The sequence below is a fragment of the Heptranchias perlo genome, chromosome 27 (genome assembly GCF_035084215.1).
Source record: "Heptranchias perlo isolate sHepPer1 chromosome 27, sHepPer1.hap1, whole genome shotgun sequence".
NCBI classification, from domain to species: Eukaryota; Metazoa; Chordata; class Chondrichthyes; order Hexanchiformes; family Hexanchidae; genus Heptranchias; species Heptranchias perlo.
Window position 1 is genome coordinate 28707435 of NC_090351.1, and position 23253 is coordinate 28730687.

Sequence of the window (23253 nt, forward strand, 5' to 3'; positions counted from 1 at the left end):
AACATATTTATCACAAACTAAAAAAAGCCCTTTCTAGTTCAAGTTTCCTGAAACTTACAGCTACTTTATCTTTCTTACAGTGGCTCATTGAACACATGTCTACGCACGCACAATGTTACAGAACCTTCTCAATAAACCTGTAATTTTACTTGTCATATTAAATAATTATTTTTATACCTTTTACAAATAATAGCAGCATTGTTCCATAGTGATGACATTACAATGCCTCAATCTTCAATCAAGATAAGTTTGATTGTAATTAAGTTTCAACTTATTGAGCCCATAAGATTTATCTCAAACAAAAATCTTGGAATTCAGAAGATATCCCTACACCATTCAATCTATACTCTTGTTTATATCACCCTAACTTAGTCATATCACAGACCCCAAGCACACATACATAGATATTACCTAAACGATCTTGTATGGCAGAATTTGGGCTTTATTTACTTCAACTTGGAGAATACTTTGTCTAAACTCCCTCCCAGGCTTTAGAACAGTCAATTTTGGTGTACAGCTTGAAGTCAAAAGAAGATATTCTTAAAGCAAAGGCTGTGAGCAAGGACTATTCTAATTAAAGGTTTTAATTAGAATAATTACCTTGTTGAATGCCTGCAAGGTCAGCAGTTGCAAGTTAGAGGATTCAGGGAAGTTGTGTGCACCATGTTATTATTAGCTTGTGACCTTTATGACATCTGTCCAGGTTTGTCATGAGCTGATCAAGTTTTCTTTTGTGGAGCTGCAGAAGCAATTTTTTTTGTGCTGCTGATTCTCCACAATGCTTATGGTCAGGATGTTGCTATGGTTACAGCTGGCATTCACTGATGGTGAGTGCGAACACACAGCTGTTGGGTTTATTTTTAAACTGCAGGCCACTTGCAGTTGGATTACTTTCGCATACATGGAATGAATTCCTTATTCAACATACACAATATGTTTTGGGCCACATATGTTGTATACTGTGGAATTTCTTTCCCTTTAAGAAGTACGTTCTGATGACACAACAGCTTCCTCACAATGCCATAAATAAATTTAACTGCCTTTACTTACTCATAACTTCAATGCAGTTAACATTGACTCTTAAATAATTTTACCAGTTTGTCTAAATGTGGTCTTCTGCAATAGAATAAAATTGGTATTAAAAATGTTTCCCACTGTGACCCTGTATTTTAGCAATCAACTTTATACAAAGTTAGTCCAGTTTTCAATTACAGCACAAGCTTTTCATACCCACTGTACGATTAATAATTCAGAAAGATCAAGATGCCAGTTAAAATTTTAAACAGCTACAAGCTTATTCTCAACTTTCAGTAATATGATTTACATAAACATTTCTAGTCTTCAAACTGTGGTCTATAAATACCAATGGCCCAAAGTTCTCAAAATTGTCAGTTTTGTCTTGACAATAGCATTTCTTGCTTGGCCAGAGGTAGTAAATTCTTAAAGTAATGCCCAGTAGTTCAGTAATTAAACTTGGTATTAAATTCTTTGATGCAAAAGAACTGCTTTATAATGAAATATTACCTGCCATAGCAAAGTTTCTTTACAGCATGAGTCACCTGAATGACTAATCCAGATGGTGATTTGTTGAATTTCATTATAACTGTCCAACAATGTTCCACCGCACCAGATAACTTTCATCACTGCAATCACGATAGTTGAATTATCAGCAACATATACTTTTATTTTTGCATATTCTAATCATCCCAATTACTTTTTTTTCCCCTGCTAACCTACGTATTGTAGGTACAATAAAACCATATGGAGGTCATGATTAAATGCAGACTCTGTGTGTGTGTGTGTGTGTGTTGGACGGGGGGGGGGAAGGTGGGGAAGAGTTGTTTACTGCACCACAGATTCTGAAACCAGAAGATTTATCATGCTAAGTTGCACTGAAAATATTCTCCCTATTATGAGGCTGGATAAAGACCTGTTGCTAAATCTTCAGGTCCTCTGCAGTCTTACCCATCAGCAATATTTTAAAAAATAGATCAGCTTCTCTATACTCAATGTTCACAATGGAGGAATAAAAGGAATGGAATCATGGAGACACCCAGCCTGATTTTTTTGGGTGTGTAAAATTGAATCTAGTTAATTAACAGATTCACATCAAAGAAAGCAGATAAGGCAGAAAAAAAGTGACAAATCAGCACAGGAGACTCTCACATACCTCCCAGCAGCTGGATTATATGATACTGTATAAATGCAAGTGAAAAACAAACCAAACATGCCCAATCAGCTCCAGTTTGATCTCCACCTAATTGTCAGCCACAGCTCAGTGGTAGCACTCTTCACCTCGGAGTCAGAAGGTTGTGGGTTCAAGTATCACTCTAGAGACCTGAGCACAGAGTACCGTCGGGTACGGTAGCATAGTGGTTATGTTACTGGGCCTGGACTAAAATCCAGAGTCATGAGTTTAAATCCCGCCACGGCAGCTGGCGATTTTAAATTCAATTAATTAAATTCAATTAATTAAATAAAAATCTGGAATTAAAATACTAGTATCAGTAATGATGGCCATGAAACTACCGGATTGTCGTAAAAACCCAATCTGGTTCACTAATGTCCTTTAGGGAAGGAAGCCTGCCGCCCTTACCCGGTCTGGCCTACATGTGACTCCAGACCCACAGCAATGTGGTTGATTCTTAATTGCCCTCTGAAATGGCCTAGCAAGCCACTCAGTTGTAAAATCTCGCTACGAAAAGTCATAATAAGAATAAAACCGGACGGACCACCCGGCATCGGACCACTAGGCACCGGACACGACAACGGCAAAACACCAAGCCCAGTCGACCCTGCAAGGTCCTCCTTACTAACATCTGGGGACTTGTGCCAAAATTGGGAGAGCTGTCCCACAGACTAGTCAAGCAACAGCCTGACATAGCCATACTCACAGAATCATATCTTTCAGCCAACGTCCCAGACTCTTCCATCACCATCCCTGGGTATGTCCTGTCCCACCGGCAGGACAGACCGACCAGAGGTGGCGGTACAGTGATATACAGTCAGGAGGGAGTGGCCCTGGGAGTCCTCAACATTGACTCTGGACCCCATGAAATCTCATGGCATCAGGTCAAACATGGGCAAGGAAACCTCCTGCTGATTACCACCTACCGTCCTCCCTCAGCTGATGAATCAGTCCTCCTCCATGTTGAACACCACTTGGAGGAAGCACTGAGGGTAGCAAGGGCACAAAATGTACTCTGGGTGGGGGACTTCAATGTCCATCACCAAGAGTGGCTCGGCAGCACCACTACTGACCGAGCTGGCCGAGTCCTGAAGGACATAGCTGCTAGACTGGGCCTGCGGCAGGTGGTGAGCGAACCAACACGAGGGAAAAACTTACTTGACCTCGTCCTCACCAATCTACCTGTCGCAAATGCATCTGTCCATGACAGTATTGGTAGGAGTGACCACCGCACAGTCCTCGTGGAGATGAAATCCCGTCTTCGCACTGAGGACACCATCCAACGTGTTGTGTGGCACTACCACCGTGCTAAATGGGATAGATTCAGAACAGATCTAGCAGCTCAAAACTGGGCATCCATGAGGTGCTGTGGGCCATCAGCAGCAGCAAAATTGTATTCCAGCACAATCTGTAACCTCATGGCCCGGCATATTCCTCACTCTACCATTACCAACAAGCCAGGGGATCAACCCTGGTTCAATGAGGAGTGTAGAAGAGCATGCCAGGAGCAGCACCAGGCGTACCTAAAAATGAGGTGCCAACCTGGTGGAGCTACAACTCAGGACTACATGCATGCTAAACAGCGGAAGCAACATGCTATAGACAGAGCTAAGCGATTCCACAACCAACGGATCAGATCAAAGCTCTGCAGTCCTGCCACATCCAGTCGTGAATGGTGGTGGACAATTAAACAACTAACGGGAGGAGGAGGCTCTGCAAACATCCCCATTCTCAATGATGGCGGAGTCCAGCACGTGAGTGCAAAAGACAAGGCTAAAGCGTTTGCAACCATCTTCAGCCAGAAGTGCCGAGTGGATAATCCATCTCAGCCTCCTCACGATATCCCCACCATCACGGAAGCCAATCTTCGGCCAATTCGATTCACTCCACGTGATATCAAGAAACGGCTGAGTGCACTGGATACAGCAAAGGCTATGGGCCCCGACAACATCCCAGCTGTAGTGCTGAAGACTTGTGCTCCAGAACTAGCTGCGCCTCTAGCCAAGCTGTTCCAGTACAGCTACAACACTGGCATCCACCCGACAATGTGGAAAATTGCCCAGGTATGTCCTGTCCACAAAAAGCAGGACAAATCCAATCCGGCCAATTACCGCCCCATCAGTCTACTCTCAATCATCAGCAAAGTGATGGAAGGTGTCGTCGACAGTGCTATCAAGCGGCACTTACTCACCAATACCCTGCTCACCGATGCTCAGTTTGGGTTCCGCCAGGACCACTCGGCTCCAGACCTCATTACAGCCTTGGTCCAAACATGGACAAAAGAGCTGAATTCCAGAGGTGAGGTGAGAGTGACTGCCCTTGACATCAAGGTAGCATTTGACCGAGTGTGGCACCAAGGAGCCCTAGTAAAATTGAAGTCAATGGGAATCAGGGGGAAAACTCTCCAGTGGCTGGAGTCATACCTGGCACAAAGGAAGATGGTAGTGGTTGTTGGAGGCCAGTCATCTCAGCCCCAGGGCATTGCTGCAGGAGTTCCTCAGGGCAGTGTCCTAGGCCCAACCATCTTCAGTTGCTTCATCAATGACCTTCCCTCCATCATAAGGTCAGAAATGGGGATGTTCGCTGATGACTGCACAATGTTCAGTTCCATTCGCAACCCCTCAGATAATGAAGCAGTCAGAGCCTGCATGCAGCAAGACCTGGACAACATCCAGGCTTGGGCTCGTAAGTGGCAAGTAACATTTGCGCCAGATAAGTGCCAGGCAATGACCATCTCCAACAAGAGAGAGTCTAACCACCTCCCCTTGACATTCAACAGCATTACCATCGCCGAATCCCCCACCATCAACATCCTGGGGGTCACCATTGACCAGAAACTAAACTGGACCAGCCATATAAATACTGTGGCTACGAGAGCAGGTCAGAGGCTGGGTATTCTGCGGCGAGTGACTCACCTCCTGACTCCCCAAAGCCTTTCCACTATCTACAAGGCACAAGTCAGGAGTGTGATGGAATACTCTCCACTTGCCTGGATGAGTGCAGCTCCAACAACACTCAAGAAGCTCGACACCATCCAAGATAAAGCAGCCCGCTTGATTGGCATCCCATCCACCACCCTAAACATTCACTCCCTGCACCACCGGCGCACTGTGGCTGCAGTGTGCACCATCCACAGGATGCACTGCAGCAACTCGCCAAGGCTTCTTCGACAGCACCTCCCAAACCCGCGACCTCTACCACCTAGAAGGACAAGGGCAGCAGGCGCATGGGAACAACAGCACCTGCACGTTCCCCTCCAAGTCACACACCATCCCGACTTGGAAATATATCGCCGTTCCTTCATTGTCGCTGGGTCAAAATCCTGGAACTCCCTTCCTAACAGCATTGTGGGAGAACCGTCACCACACGGACTGCAGCGGTTCAAGAAGGCGGCTCACCACCACCTTCTCGAGGGCAATTAGGGATGGGCAATAAATGCCGGCCTTGCCAGTGACGCCCACATCCCGTGAACGAATAAAAAAAAACATAATCTCGGGTGACACTCAAGTGAAATACTACGGAAGTGCTGCACTGTCGGAGGTGCCGTTTTTCAGATGAAACGTTAAACCGAGGCCCCATTTGCCCTCTCAGGTGAAAGTAAAAGGTCTCAAAGAAGAGCAGGGGAGTTCTCCCTGGTGTCTTGGCCAATCATTATTCCTCAACTAGCAGCAGAAAAACAGATTATCTGGTTATTATCTCATTGTTGTTTGTGTGACCCTGCTGTGTGCAAATTGGTTGTCGTGTTTCCTACAAGCGACTACACTTCAAAAGTACTTAATTGGCTGTAAAGCACTTTGGGATGTCCTGAGGTTATGAAAGGCACTTACATAAATGCAAATTCTTTCTTTCTAATCTCAACTGATCATTCTTTTCTTTGTGATGTTTGTGTTCATTTTTGCTAACTGTATTCTTTCTAAGGTTCTCCATTTCGTAGAGGTATTCACTACGGATAGTGATACCTAAACATATAATGAGCATCAAGGTCATTATCACAACACTATTTTTATTAACCCACAACTACTCCGCCTCTGTATAAAAAGGATAGTTAAAAAAGCAGCATCTTCAATAGTGTGAACATAATAAACAATAAAAGCTTCATGCGTAGTGTAAATAAAATATGCGGGATAGTGATGAAGGAATAAACTTGTGATGTGCTGATAACATGGGACCTATGGTGGTATTTTTGTTTCATGGGTCACTGGTTTCTGAAACAACCTCAATAAATCAGCAATTAGCTCAGTGCATCATCACACCAAGACCTTTTTCAAAGATATTGCTAAATTTATCTCAATCCAACTGCCATTAAAGATTACCTAAAGGAGTTGTGTGTATTTTGTCATACAACTTGTGTTATACCAGGACTCCTAATGTGAATGGATCCGATGGACAGATACCAGTGTATTTACATAAGCACCAGGGATATTACGAGTGACTCTCTAAAATGAATCTATAGATTCATTCTAATAGAAGCAATAATTTTACAAATTACTTCCAGTTCATGCCCATGTGTAAAAGGGAAGCCCATTTTTAGATTCGGTCACATTGGTGGACCAGTGCTGTTTGATCCACACCATTGGCTTTTGCTAATTATGTGGTTCTACTGCTTTAATTTTGAGCCCTGTAATACACATGCTTGCATAATACAGCAGGATAGTTCCTTAAAACAATCTAAGAAAGTATACAGAATATATGTAAAAACTGACAAATTTATATCATGTTTTTAAAACCTTTTTTTAATCCTTTTCTTGCTCACCCTAAACATAATGTGAAACATGAAATGTAAATTACATAGTAGCGGGGATCAAAATTCACAGTAATCCAGTAGCTCCAGGCTACTAAAATGTTTCTCAAGCCACTAAATCATGAATATCAGAAGTCCAGTTGGCTACCCATTTCTAATGCACGACAATCTATTGAACACTCATTCCCATTTCTACAAGCCAAAAAAAAGACATCTTGATTATCTTACTAATACTCTGCTCTGTGGTAAGACACAGAGCAGAACTAAGTGGGTGCACACATGTTCTTAGATCTTGATTGGGGTGGGGGGGGAGGAAACAGAAATTTGGAGTGTTATGAATGATTCCCCCCCACTTTCTCTACCACTGCAGATATTTCTACTTTTAGACACTTGGGTTTCCCAATGATACCCCTGTGCGATTACTCCTCAACTCGGTGCAGTTTCGAAGATGTAACACGGTTATAGAAAAAGGTACAAAAGAAGGATTTTGAATATTACATCTTCTTCTTCTCACGGTGTGTCTATGTCCTTATCTAAGCTGATCGTGTGGTGTAGAACCTGATGGTCCCAGCCTGCTGTACTGAGTAGAGCAGAATTCAGAGGTGACCAGCATACACTACGAACAAAGTCCTTGTGCGATTTATCCCGAAACCTAAAAATAATTAAAACAAAGGATCAATTCTCACGTTCTACTTAATTTATGGACAAACACAAGAATCTTTTGTTGCTGCCAGTTAAAGACTATAATTTCAATCACTTACACTTCTGTGAGGTTGGTGTCAACAACAGCCAGCGTACAGTCCTCACTGACTGAAGCCAAAAGGGGAGAGCTATAAAATAAAATGTGAAACATCACTCACTATCAGACAAAAGGGATCCCCTTTTTCTCTCAAGACTTTAGCTGATGAGTAACCCTATGTGTATTTAACATCCTCTGCAAGCTTTGATAAATATTTTCTGTCAAAGGTCTGGAACAATAATTTTCTGTGGATTTATAAAGTGAAAGATTAAATAAATTGGTCTAATAGCACATTAATTATTTTAGCAGGAGAACACTCACCATTATTTAGGAGGAAAACTGCAGGCTTAAGGGATATTACTATAAGCCAAGTATTTACTATTTTGATTTACTCACACCTTGCTTTAACTTAGATGAGGAGAGAAAAGCCAGTGGCTCAGTTTTCACCATGACTGGTAATTCAGCAAAATGTGGCAATATCTTCTGACATCTGCTCTCCCAAATAAATTGAACAAAAATGACTTCAGCTTTGCTCTTGTGCTGCACAAATCAGACCAAAGTACTGATTCAATAAGTCCCATAGATTGTTGTGATGCTTCTATTATTCGTTAAGACAAAAACTGACAACCACAGATAAAGGGCAAAGAGGGGGAGGAACTCCTGAAAGAGGTGACCAGCATACACTAAAGAAAGTTCTTTTGAACTTTCTGGAACAGTGTGTTTCCAGCCCAACCAGAAAGGAAACAGAGCTGGACCTAGTTCTGGGGAATGAAGTGGGGCAGGTGGAGCATGTTTCAGTGGGAGAGCATTTGGGGAACAGTGATCATATCATTTGGTTTAGAATAGTTATGGAAAAGGACAAGGAACAAACAAACGTGAAAATGTTTAACAGGAGGAGGGCTAATTTCAGCGAGTTAAAAAGGGATCTTGCCCTTGGAATCAAAAATTGGTAGGCAAAACAGTAATTGAACAATGGAAGGCCTTCAAGGAGGAGTTGGTTCGGGTACAGAGTAGACACATCCCTACGACAGGGAAAGGAAAGGCATCCAAAGCTAGAGAGATTAAAATGAAACAGAAAAAGGAGGCTTATGACGAATGTAAAATTCATAATAAAGTAGAGAACCAGGCTGAATATAGAAAGTACAGAGGAGATCTTAAAATGGGAAAATGAGGGGCAAAGAAAGATGTGAGAATAGCGGCTAACATAAAAATCTTTTATAAACATATAAATAGTAAAAGGGTAGTCAAAGGACGGGTGGGACCGATTAGGGACAAAAAAAATCTTCTTGTGGAGGCAGAGGGCATGGCTGAGGTACTAAATGAATACGTCACATCCGTTCACTAAAGAGGATGCTGCCATTGTAGCAGTAAAGGAGGAGATAGTAGTGGTATTGGATAGGATAAAAATAGATAAAGAGGTATTTAAAAGATTGGCAGTACTCAAAGTAGAAAAGTCACCCAGTCCAGATGGGATGCATCCTCTGTTGATGAGGGAAATAAGGGTGGAAATTACGGCGGCTCTGGCCACAATCTTCCAATACTCCTTATGGGGATGGTGCCATAGGATTGCAAATGTTACAACCCTGTTCAAAAAAGGGGAGAGGAATAAACCAGACAATTACAGGACAGTCAGCCTAACATCGGTGATGGAGAAACTTTTAGAGACAATAATCCGGGACAAAATTAATTGGCATTTGGAAAAGTATGGACTAATAAATGAAAGTCAGCACAGATTTGTTAAAGGAAAATCATGTTTGACTAACATGATTGAGTTCTTCGATGAAGTAACTGATAGGGTTGATGAGGGTAGTTTGGTTGATGTTGTGTATATGGATTTTCAAAAGGCATTTGCTGAAGCACCACATAATAGACTTGTTAGCAAAATTAAAGCCCATGGGATTAAAGGGACAGTGGTAGCGTGGATACAAAATTGGCTAAGGGACAGAAAGCAGACAGCAGTGGTGAAAGGTTGTTTTTCAGACTGGAGGGAAGTATACAGTGGTGTTCCCTAGGGGTCAGTATTAGGACCACTGCTCTTTTTGATATAGAGGGTATAATTTGAAAGTTTGCGGGTATAATTTCAAAGTTTGCAGACAATACAAAACTTGAAAATGTAGTGATCAATGTGGATGATAGTAACAGACTTCAGGAGGACACAGACAGATTGGTGAAATGGGCAGACACATTGTGATGCATTTTGTAGGAGAAATATCAACGGGATTAGACAAAGTCAACATGGATTTATGAAAGGGAAATCGTGTTTGACAAACCTACTGGAGTTTTTTTTGAGGATGTAACTGGTAGAAAAGATAAAGGAGAACCAGTGTATGTGGTGTATTTGGATTTTCAGAAGGCCTTTGATAAAGTCCCACATAAGAGGTTAGTGTGCAAAATTAAAGCACATGGGATGGGAGGTAATATACTGGCATGGATCGAAAATTGGTGAACAGACAGGAAACAGAGAGGAGGAATAAATGGATCTTTTTCGGGGTGGCAGGCAGTGACTAGTGGGGTACCACAGGGATCAATGCTTGGGCCCCAGCTATTCACAATATAGATCAATGATTTGGATGAGGGAACCAAATGTAATATTTCCAAGCTTGCTGACGACACAAAACTAGGTGGGATTGTGAGTTGTGAGGAGGATGCAAAGAGGCTTCCAGGCGATTTAGACAAGTTGAGTGAGTGGACAAATACATGGCAGATGCAGATGAAGTTATCCACTTTGGAAGGAAAAACAGAAAGGCAGGGTATTATTTAAATGGTGATGGATTGGGAAATGTTGATGTACAAAGGGACCTGGGTGTCCTTGTATACCAGTCACTGAAAGCAAACAAGCAGGTGCAGCAAGCAGTTAGGAAGGCAAATGGTCTGCTGGCCTTCATTACAAGGGGATTTGAGTACAGGAGCAGGGATGTCTTACTGCAGTTATACAGGGCCTTAGTGAGACCACACCTGGAGTATTGTGTGCAGATTCGGTCTTCTTACCTAAGAAAGGATATAGTTGCCATAGAGGGAGTGCAGCGAAGGTTCACCAGACTGATTCTTGGGATGGCAGGACTGTCGTATGAGAAGAGATTGGGTCGACTAGCCTGTATTCACTTGAGTTTAGAAGAATGAGAGGGGATCTCATTGAAACATATAAAATTCTGACAGGGCTAGACAGACTGGATGCAGGGAGGATGTTTCTCCTGGCTGGGGGGGTGTCTAGAACGAGGGATCACAGTCTCAGGATACAGGGTAGAACATTTAGGACTGAGATGAGGAGAAATTTCTTCACTCAAAGGGTGGTGAACCTGTGGAATTCTCTACCACAGAAGGCTGTGGAGGCCAAGTCACTGAATATATTTAAGAAGGAGATAGATAGATTTCTAGACACAGAAGGCACTAAGGGGAGAGAGTGGGAATATGGTATTGAGATAGAGGATCAGCCATGATCATATTGAATAGTGGAACAGGCTCAAAGGGCCGAATGGCCTACTCCTGCATCTATTTTCTATGTTTCTAATGAGGACAGGCAATATAAACTAAATGGTACAATTTTAAAGGAGGTGCAGGAACAGAGACGCCTGGGGGTGCACATACATATATCTTTGAAGGTGGCAGGACAAGTTGAGAAGGCTGTTAAAAAAAGCATATGGGATCCTGGGCTTTATTAATAGAGGCATAGAGTTCAAAAGCAAGGATGTTATGCTAAACTGCTATAAAACACTGGTTAGGCCAGTGCTATAAAACCCTGGTTAGGCTGAAGTATTGTGTTCAATTCTGGGAACCACACTTTAGGAAGGCCTTGGAGAAGGTACAGAAGAGATTTACTAGAACGGTACCAGGGATGAAGGACTTCAGTTATGTGGAGAGATCGGAGAAGCTGGGTTTTTTCTCCTTAGAATAGAGAAGGTTAAGGGGAAATTTGACAGAGGTGTTCAAAATCATGAGCAGTTTTGACAGAGTAAATAAGGAGGCGTGGCAGAAGGGTTGGTAATCAGAGGACACAAATTTAAGGTGATCGGCAAAAGAGCCAGAGGCGACATGAGGAAACAGTTTTTTATGCAGTAAGTTGTAATGATCTGGAATGCACTGCCTGAAAGGGTGGTGGAAGCAGATTTAATAGTAACTTCCAAAAGGGAATTGGATAAATACTTGAAGGGAAAAAATTTACAGGGATATGGGGAAAGAACAGGGGAATGGGACTAAATGGATAGCTCTTTCAAAGTGCCAGCACAGGCATGATGGGTTGAATGGCCTTCTCCTGTGCTGTACCTACTATGATACTATGTGAATTATTACCAGTTATTTTAAGAGCCTGTTATCTTCCAGGTGGACCCCTTATAACAGGGATTATTCTCTCTTAAAATAAACAAAATTTCTTGACACTAATCGGCTCCAGCCATCCTTTCACTAGCGGTCACTGGCGCAGTAATGTTCATGCGTTATGAATCTATTACACTTATGTTGTCAATGAGCTATCCAATATTTATCAAAGTAGCCGTTAGGTTACCTGTGTGAGGAAAACTGCAGCCCAGTAACACTCCGTGAATGCACCGCAGATGTCTGGATGGAATCAGCCTGATTCTGTAAGCTTTTTACACCGACGATTCCATTTTCAGATCCTGTTAAATTAACATAATATAGATTTAGAGCAGCAACTAACAGAACTAAAGAGTTGCGTTCTAATTAGTCCCCATCTTGTTATCTACACAGTGTAAAACTAAAATGGGGTGTTAAAATACGCTGGTCAACATGTACTTTATTTTTCTTTTTTTTTTAGTTGCGCAACAAACAAGGGTCTTTTATAATAAATAAACATAAGGGTGTATATAGTATTACAAAGCAGAACAGCCTATTACCATTAACTTCCTTTACATATTAAATTATGAGTTCCATTAAATATAGAAGCAAAGTGATTTATATTAATCAACTATAAACCGGACTACATTCTAATGGAAATCAGTGCATGATGATGCAGATTAAAAACTCACGTCTAAAACATGAATGACTCAATGAGATACTATAATGGCAGATTATTGCAGAAAAAAACTGATCACTTTACAAGCTGATATTACCCCAATTAAATCAAGTTTCAACTGTGGTAATTCAACTCTCCGGAGAGATTAAAGAGAGTGAAGGAGAGTGTAAATTCTGGGAGGTCTTTGGAAACTACAGGCTTGATGGTCTGAGTGGCCGTTTTTGTTCCATATTTTCTTGTATTCTCAAAATTAGCCTTTTAAAAATAGTTTTGAACATGGATTTGTTTCTTCTCATAAATGCAATAAGAACTCATTCAATTACATAATTTAGTGAATTAACACACTATAAAACAAATTCCATGTCAGTTACAAAGTCACAAAAATAACACAACAATGAAGAATGAAAATATAAAGTGAACAATTTAAACAGAAATGCACATCTTCATCAGCGAATAGCAATAATGAATTTAACAGTGTGTGTTCACAGAGAGTCAAGTACATCAGGGTCAGTTTACCAGTAGCTTCTCCCCTTTGTTAAATTTCACCCCAAAAGCTTACCTTTTTGATTGCCTAACTGACAAAGGTTGATGTTGAAAAGAAATAAACAAGCACAAACAGTAGATTCAGAATCACATTACCAAAAGCAATGACTTGGTCTTTCTGCGAATGCCACGTAACGGTGGTAGGAGAACAGCACAATAATCCCGTTTCTGAAACCAGATTGAACATTTAGCAAAACATACAACTGTCACGAACTGTAATAACAGTTAAACTTAGAATATAACAGAACTCCTCTTCCCTGTGTTGAAATCAGCCTTCTATCTGATTCATTCCTTCCAAGGACATCAGAACTGAGAAACTCCATACCTTTTTCACTCTTCCTTTCTTTTCAAAACCCAAGCTTGAAATTAACTAATCAGTACTTCCCAACTTATCCTCCTTCTCCTTTAATTTGTACCATAAACATTGGCCTTTTCTCAAGGATCTCAATAATAAAGTAACAACCTGCAAATCGAAGACCTGCTTAAATCAGTGTCTCTATATTTTATTTAGAATCAAACTTGTCTAGTCCCAATCTATTCATGATGAGAGATTATGGATATTAACCAAGTATCTCACAATAGTGTAACGAACTATATTATAGTCAATCTCCACTTCAGTTGAGGAAAACAGTACAGCTATTATTTTATCCAACTACGGAATTCTGCAATTTCTGCAGTCCTGATAGTTTGTATTAATGGCTTCCGAATTGCAAATATTAGTAACCAGGGATGGAGGAGGCATTTTCAAGTTTCTACATACATGACCTAGATACTACAACATCCCAGCCTGTCCTTTAGACAGTACGGACTAACATGAAATGCAGATATCAAGCCTGGAAGTAGAAATTACTATTGATCAAACACAGTCATCACTAAATGGAGGCAAGATACACACCAATCCGCAAGGCTGGTTTGGAATTTCTTCTGTCCCATAGTAAAAGTCTCCTGTCCTGAAAGAGGAAAATCAGTTGAAAAAGAGGGAATGTTTTATTTAAAGTACTTGCTGAGTTATATCTCAATTGGCAGATAGGGTTCAACTAAAGCAGGGGTACACAAATAGCAGACCAGAATTCAAACCTCCAGTGTTACAGGTTTTATTAGTTGAACATCCAAAAGTTTCAATCCATAACACAATCTTTTTATTTGTATTTATGTTTTTAAATTTATTTTATTTACTAAGCATAGCTTCAAGTACTAAATAACATAATGAACTTTTTACTTGGTGGGTTATTAGATGCCATTACTATATAATTCTACTGTACAATGTCTATGGATCTCAAATAGAATCTCTTAGCAGGCAATCAGACAATTTGTTTTTTGATACAGGAGTTGACATGCAAACTTAAACCAGACATTAAATCAGAAAATAGAGTCATAACTCAGTTTGTATTAGCCCTCATCATGTTAGAGCAGCATAACATATTTCTGTCCAGCACTTATACTGTTGGCTGTTACATCTCAACAGATATGACAGCATACATTACCAAAATGCCAATTAAACTATTATAGCCTGCTTATAATTCCCATCCAAAAGCAGTTATGATTCAGAATCTCAACTCATACTGCTTATGTTTTCACACTAACTTATATTTTAAGTACCAAAGTGGGATTTTAGCAAAGTTAAAAATGCAGACATAAGCACAAAATTAAGCTACAACTTTTGCCAAAACACAGTGGCAAAATTTCTCCCTTTTGAACAGGAACACTCAATGACCAAAATTCTTTTTAAAGCCATGTTTTATGTATTGCCTCAATATACACTCATATTGACCAGGAGGATCCCAAGTCCACACTGAGTTACATATGTCAGCCATGACACCAGTGAGTACACTAATATTGGCCTCAGCTTTCCAGGTCTGAGGAGGGGAGGGAGGATGAAATAATCTAGGGTGCTCACTTCTGAGTGCTACCGAGCAATCCGTACTAGTGAGAGGGAACTAATTAAATGTTTGTGAAGAGGCAGGCTGGTTGGACAAGGACAGATTCATGCTCAGCTTTGATATCTATCATGATTAAATGAGCTGCCAAAACTTAGTCTTTGCTTACACACAAAGAATGGCCAGATGCTTGAGGTACCAGAAGGCTACCAATGCCAGAAATCATACTACAGTTCGAGTCACTGCTTCAGGAGAGGAGAAAACAAAAGGAACCTGGGAACAGGAGTAGGCATTCAGCCCCTCGAGCCTGTTCCGCCATTCTATTAGATCTGTACCTCAACTCCATTTACCCGCCTTTGCTCCATGTCCCTTGATACTCTTACTAACATAATTCTATCGATCTGTGTCTAGAAAATTTCAATTGACCCACAATCCACACTCTTTTGGGGGAAGAGAGTTCCAGATTTCCACTACCCTTTGTATGCAAAAGTACTCTCTGATTTCACTCCTAAATAGTCCAGCTCTAAATTTAGGATTATGCCCCTAGTTCTGAATTCTCCCACCAGAGGAAATATTTTCTATGTATCTACTCTACTGAATCCTTTGATCATTTTAAAGACCTGAATTAGATCACCCCTCAATTTTCTAAACTCAAGGGAATACAAACCACGTTTAACCCTTTAATTCCCAGTATCATGTTGGTGAATCTGCACTGTACCCCCTCCAAGGCCAATGTATCCTTTCTGAGGTGTGGTGCCCAAAATTGAATGCTGTACTCCAGTTGGGATCTGACTAAGGCTCTGTACAACTGAAGCATAGCTTCCTCACTTTTGTATTCCAACCCCCTTAAGTTTGTGTAAGTTCTCTCTTTTAGCTTGATACAGTTTCTTATTTTGTTTGTTGACCATGATTGCTTAATTACACAAGTGGAGCCTTTGCCTTGTTGGGGTATGTACTGGTTTTGTACAGTATCAAATAGTTCTTTAAATACTTCTCACTCTTGGTTTGTAGGTTTACCCATTAATAGTTCAGCCCAATTTATTGTAGTCAATTCATTGCTCATCTCTTAAATTTAAAACCTTGGTTTGTGATTTTCCCTTCTTCCTCAAACCTAATATCACATTTAATCATATTATGACACTATCTGCAAAGTAGTGGGGGGGTCAGGGTAAATACAATAACTTGTCTGTGCACATTCTCTGTCATGAGCACATTGCTGGCTGCAATTTCTTCTAAGCGATGTACAGAAGATATGATTAAATTCACTCAGCATCCATGCTGGAAGACAGAAATATCATTTTTTTCTGCACAGTGGGAGCCTACATGGACAATTACAATCCCAAATGTGCACCTGTGAGTGCAGAGGGGAAGATCGGGCCCCATGAGTTATAAAGTTTGTTGTATAGATTTATACAACATAACAAAATTTGAATGCTCCAAAAAACATTCCATACTTAATATGTTGTTCTTGTTTTAAGGGAACATTTCTACTTGACTAGTAGGCAGATTGACTTTAGTTAATACTTTTAATTTTACCTGAGCACAAGACAGGAAGAGATTCTCATTGGTGGGGCAGGCAGATACACACGTCACAGAGCCTGAATGAGCTGTATTTAGAAACCAGTCAATAATCAGTTAATAGGCAATGAACAATTGTACTAATCTTACCGAAATCAGGAAATACTTTATATATTTTTGTTGGGTACATTATCCAGCAAATTATGCTTTTATCATGCACTGACAATTGTGCATGATTAATATGTCTTTTGTCTGATGGGCTTTGCAAAGTCTGATATATAATTAACACACTCACTTTTGTTTTGTGCATTTCATTTATAGTGTCACACAGATACAACATGTTACCTATCATAGAGATATCAGCAATACTCAAAAATACTACTCAATATTCAAATACAAGTTCAAGAACTGCTTCAGAGCGACAGAATTGCTCATGCCATACGTGCTACCCCTCACCTTGATAAGAGTTCAGCACTGTCTTCTGTTCTAGGTCCCAAACCTTCACACTAATAAAACAAAGGTCATGGTTACTACAGGTAAGCTAAAACTTAAAGTATATCCAGACTATCTTCAATGTTTAATGTCAGTCACATTCAAATTTTCATGCTTAAATGGAAGGAATAAAAGTTAATCATAGCAAATTATACAAGAGACCTTTTTAAACTTACTGGCTTACCTATTATAGTCTTGTGTACTGTGAAATAAAGACTGTAAAATATCATGCTGGTTCTCATTCTACTGTAGATTTCTGAATCTACACATTGATTTGTTATGCACGTGTAGTAACAAGATTCCACAAAGTTAATGCTGCGAATGCATATTATATTTATATAAAGTTTGATTTCTCTTAAGTAATGCAATATGCAAGACCATTGCATCATCAACTACTTGCTCCAAAAAAAGACGAGTGCTAATGGATTTAAGCACTTATTTTATATAAAAACAGGAAAGGAGCTGGGATCAGTGAAAATTTCAAGCCCCAAGCATTCTTCATTCATGTGAGACCCACAAACAAAGTGTGATAGTGAGGGACAACTGTAGCAGCAAGATACATGTTGAGAAAACAAGGTTAGATGCTGTGAGAAGGGTGATATCACAAACCTGCAATCTAGACTGCCGCTAACCGCCTGTGTTTCACCAGAGAGCACACTCACTTTAGTAACAATATCATCGTGTTCATATTTACAGAACTTGTTCACCATCAGTGCCTCACTCTCAGCCACCTCCCACAATTCTACAGCACCTGCAGAAAGAGTAAAAAACAGGAACATTAAATGAAGACTAAACTTCTAACAGATGGCTCAAACTGCATGATATTTGGGGTATTAAACATCATGTAATACCCCAAAGTGGCTTTCTATGTTAAATGCAATAGTGTTTACTCACTATAATAACATAATCCTGAAACAAAACACGATATAAAACTCTCAAGTCCGCTTAATTGTCTGCGCACTCCTGAAAAACTCCTTTCTACAGTTTACCAGCCATAAGATTTCCATATCTCTGCCACAAAACTCAATCAAATTAGAATCATTTTTGGAAAGCATATGAATACTTATGGCCAATCAACGAAAATGACACTGATTATGGTTAAAATTATTGCACAAACACTTAGATTTGTGAGGAAATATAACTTGTAAACCAAAAATTATATTTTTCAGAGCTCAATTAATCAGACCTTTTGTTTTAGTATCTATAGGTTTACACTGAAATCATGTAGAGCAAGCAGCGTGTGCAAAAATTAAGTCAATACCATTTTTTAAAAAAGGCATTACTGTTCTATTGGCTAATTTACCAAAACGACAACTTGCATTTATATAGTGCCGTTAATGTAGTAAAATGTCCCAAGGTGCTACACTCACAGGAGCATTATCAAACAAAATGTGACACCGAGCCACATACGGAGATATTAAGACAAGTCCTAATGTGGCTCTTAGACTTGATCTAAGAGGTAGGTTTTAAGGAGTGTCTTAAAGGAGGAGAGATAGGTGAAGAGGCAGAGAGGGTTAGGGAGGGAATTCCAGAGCTTAGGGCATGGCTGCCAATGGTGGAGTGATGAAAATCTGGGATGCGCAAGACACCAGAACTGGAGGAGTGCATAGATCTCGGTGGGTTGTAGAGCTGGAGGAGGTTAGAGAGATAGGTAGAGGCGAGGCCATGGAGCGATTTGAAAACAAGGATGCGGATTTTAAAATCAAGGTAGAGGCGAGGCCATGGAGCGATTTGAAAACAAGGATGCGGATTTTAAAATCAAGACGTTGCCGGAATGGGAGCCAACATAAGTCAACGAGCACAGAGGTGATAGGTGAACGGGACTTGGTGCGAGTTAGGATATGGGCAGCAGAGTTTTGGATGAGCTTAATGAAGGGTGGCAGATGGGAGGCCGGTCAGGAGAGCATTAGAAGAGTTAAAACTAGCGGTAACAAAGGCATGGTGAGGGTTTCAGCAGCAGACGAGCTGAGGAAGGAGCGGAGACGGGCAATGTTACGGAGGTGGAAATAGGCGGTCTTGGTGATGGAGTGGATATGTGGTTGGAAGCTCATCTCAGGGTCAAATAGGCTGCCAAGATTGCGAACGGTCTGGTTCAGTCTCAGATAGTGGCCAGGGAGAGGGATGGACTCGGTGGCTAGATAAGTTTGTGGCGGGGACCGAAGACAATGGCTTCATATACATGTAAATTTTAAATATTTTCTTCACTTTCTAGAAAAAATGGGTTATTAACAAATTTGTATTCTCTTGCATGACTTGTGTTTCAAATTTGTGGATTTGCATGCTAGATATTTAATTAAGAGGTAGACTGTGTATTTTGACCAATAGATCAAATGGGAAAAGTTTCTGGGATATAATCAACAGCATGCATCCTTCGATCTGAAAGAAATATTGCTTCAGTTCGAAAGTTGCCTGCTGTTGATCGATAACATCTGTTGTCCAAATATGTCTTGAGTGTGTAAGTATGTCTGGATGATGTAAATCACCAGACAAAAATGCAGTAACGTGATATATATACCGTGCGTACTAGAATTCAAACAGGAATCGTTGCTTTTCTGTTTGTGAAACCATCTCAAAGCCTTCTCATGTGCTAATTGGATAGCATGAGTCATTTGATTTGGCCTCAGATTTCCCACAACAAATGGTTAAAATTAATAGGTTAAAAATTGTAGTTCTTTTGGTTGACTTGTTTCCCCCCCCAGAAATTGTGCTTCATGATCAAATGAAAAACTCTTTCACCCCAGTCTGAGCGTTACATTACTATACAATACATTATGTCCTTAAAGAAAGTATTATATGAAGACGAGAACTACAGAATTTACTGCTTTTACGAAAGGTAATTGACCAATAATAGAATTTTCCATTTTATGTCTGATTATGTAAATCACCAGTGACATCCCATGACTGCAGCGGTGTCAAGACTGAAACCATGAAGTTGGGCTCGGCAGCACTAATCTTCTCACAGCCGGCTCCCTCTGTTCCTCTCGATTACTGCTTATCCCTCAGTATCTCCATTCCACCATTGCAGGCTATTGTGCCCCTGATTTCTGGAACTTTCTTCAACGCCACTTTGTCTTGCTGTCTTTCTCCATGCCTTCAAAGGCCTCCTAAAGATTTATCTCCTCCACTATACATTTGGTCTCCTTTCCCACTATCCCCACATCCTTTACTTTCTGCTGTGTTCACGTCTCTCGTGTGTAAAGAATTCAGAAGTTATTTCATCTGAGCAAAACTATATAAATGTAAATTATTTATATATTCTACCTGCACCCGCTTTGTACCTGCATCTCTAGAGTTCTCTATTCCTCCACTCTGTTAAGAAGCTTAACACTGCAGGAAAGGGTACAGCAAAGAGTCATTATTATACTATGAATGAAACATCACAGCTAGAAGAAAGGCTAAAAAAAAAAGGGGCTAAGGGAGATCTAATAGAGGTTTTCAAGATTATGAAAGGCTTTCACAGGATAAATGGTGAAAGATTGTTTCCATTGGTTGTCAAATTGGTAACTAGGGGCAATAAACTCAGGATTATCACTAAAAGATTGCAGTGGAAAGTTAGAAGCCTTTTTTTATATAAGGTTAGAACATGGAATAATTTGCCACAAATGGCTATTGAGGCAAAGACGATAATATCATTTACAATGCAATTGGGTAAAAATTGAAAAGGAAGAAGATAAAATGCAACAGGGAAGGGCAGAGAAATTGGATTACGCTAGACAGCACCAGTTGAAGTACCAGCACTGGTAGAAGCCCCAAGAGCCAAATGGTCTCTTGTGCTATCATTTCCATTACTCAATAAAGTACTTAAAATCCAGCCTTACCAGAATCAGATGCTACAAGGATTTCTCTGTCAGAAACCCAACATGTATCCACCACCCCTGCCTGTGTCTGGACACCAACCGTGCAGAACCCTTCATTAGGAGCCTTGAGTGGGTCTTTGAACAACCAGATAGAGCCCAGCCAACTGCGCCCAGATAATGTAGAGGCTCCAAGTAACAGAGCTCCATCTGTAATCAAAAACAGATAAAGCAATTTAATTAGGTCTGAGAATCAAAAGCATATCTGGCAATTACTGTGCTGCAAAAACAAATGCATGAATAATGAAACAAAAATATTAAGTGCTGTAAATACAAAGATTAGTTCACATATGGAAAGGGAAAAAGACAAATTAATGTTTGAGGCGCAACACTTGTTCACAACTAAAGACTGAGTGGGGGGTGGGGGGAGGTGGGCGGAGGGGGAGGGGGAGGGGGAGGGGGGAGCTGAAAGAGGGAACAGGTGCTGCAATCACAGTGAAAAAGTAATGGATTCAACGACCTGCAAAATTCTAAATAGAAAGCTGTTAGGTGGAATAAAAGATCAGCTCGGTAAAAGATCATGCAAATCACAAAGTTGTTAAAAAGACCCGAGAGAGGTCCACGCAATGAAAAATGCAAGAAAATGGAAAGAGCAAAAAAGATGCAGGAAGTCTGAAATGAAAATAGAAAATTGACAGAAAGATGCAGTAGGCTCACCAGAAATGAAAAAACACGGTTAACAACCAGTGCACATATCCCTTACAAGAATTGTGTTCTGACTAAGGTCTATACTTGAATGTCAACCTGCACCTTGGTGGCGGCGGGGGGGAAACGAGACATAGAATTTGAAATTACTAAAGCCAGCCTTCACAAGATAGATTAGACCAGAAGGCTGCAAGATGAGATAGTGTTCCTGAAGCTTGCACTGAGCCTGGTTGGTACAGTGTAGGAGGCCAAAGATGGAGAAATAAGAATGAGGATGGGAGGGGGAGTGAAAGTGACAAGTTACAGGGAAGTCAGCATCAAACTTACAGAAGACACCATCCACTGTTAACCCTAAACTCAGATAACTTAGCAGACAGACAATGAAACCTGGGACTTTTCTGATTTATATCGCTCGGTACAACAGCACAGAACACTTTAATCACTAGGCCAGGATGTGTACAGGAACTGTACATACAGCAATATATACATATATTTTGAGTTCATAAGCTGTTAACTATAGGCTAGTGATTGCTTGTTTCACTTCATGTCAAACAATTACTAGCATGGTAAATTCCTTTCATTCATCATTGCACAGATGCTGCATAAAGTATATCCTAGCTTGTAAAGTAATTTTAATGAACTTTACTAAACATTTTTTTCTGAATTATCCAATCACTACAAATCTTTATACTCAACATTTAAAAAGTTAATTTAAAGACCATGATGTCAGGTGGCAGGGATTGCTGACTGTTACTGCATTTAGAAAGAAATCATCACATTCCTGATCAAGCAGGGAATAGACGGATGCAATTTCAGTGGATTAGCATCGAGACAGGTGAAAATAGTATGTGGGATTTCTGTGCGGTCCCTGAATGTTCACTAATTCTCCTGCATCCCAAAATCAGTGCTTAGTCCCCGGTTAAAACCCACAAAAAGTATGTCATCGATTCCTTTCACTATCCATCAATGGTGAGCGCTCCACAAATTAAGCAAACATTTTCCGAACAAACACTGGGATGAAACATTTCCATCTGAAGTCTGACAGCATAACCCCTGAAATAAGAGCAAGTGAGAGTTAGAGGGTGCTAAGAAACAAAATGAATCAGAGGGGGCTGAATGATCTTTTCTCGTCTTAAATACAAAAAATGTAACTTGAGAGCAAATCACTTTTTGTGACTGAAAAGTGATATTACGTTGAAGTCAAAAGAGTTCCACAAAAAGGTGAAACTTTAAAGCTAATAAACGGTGCAGATTATTCATTTTGTCAAAAATGCGAGGTTTTATTTTGGTGCAGTCGAGACCCACTGACTTAAAATGATCTGATCAAATCTCAGTCAGTCAGTCAGTCGTACCCACCCCTCCCCCTCCGATTTGGGGCGGTCGGCGCAGTAGTCGCAGCAGCAAAATTTTACTTTTCTTAAACGCAGTTAAGATCAGCATCTTATTTTCTAAAGAGCCAGGGAGATTCTGTCCCCCCACCCCCGGCGTTACCTTTCCGGTAGTGAAGCGAGTCCAGGTACCTCTCCATGCAGGCGGGCGCATTGGGCGGGATATCCCAGCGATTGTCCATCACCGGCGGCGCTTCTCTTCTCTTCTGTCTCCGAAACGCCGCGCCGGCTCCGCGTGCTTCCGCTCGAGCCGCTTCACCCCTGACCCCCGCGCGCTCAGCCCCTCGCGAGACCTTGCCGCG

General features: G+C 40.7%; 1 protein-coding gene across 1 annotated transcript; it reads right to left on the bottom strand.

Annotated features, from left to right (window-relative positions):
- Nucleotides 1-6894: 6894 nt before the first annotated feature.
- Nucleotides 6895-23216, bottom strand: wdr77 (WD repeat domain 77). Its single transcript, XM_068007533.1, has 10 exons — nucleotides 23055-23216; nucleotides 20883-21068; nucleotides 17674-17815; nucleotides 17029-17078; nucleotides 16591-16661; nucleotides 14073-14127; nucleotides 13274-13345; nucleotides 12167-12278; nucleotides 7691-7759; nucleotides 6895-7581 (listed from the first exon to the last, which is right to left on the bottom strand). The coding sequence occupies exons 1-10, from the start codon at nucleotides 23131-23133 to the stop codon at nucleotides 7440-7442; spliced, it is 978 nt and encodes a 325-aa protein (XP_067863634.1). The 5' UTR covers nucleotides 23134-23216; the 3' UTR covers nucleotides 6895-7439.
- Nucleotides 23217-23253: the final 37 nt, after the last annotated feature.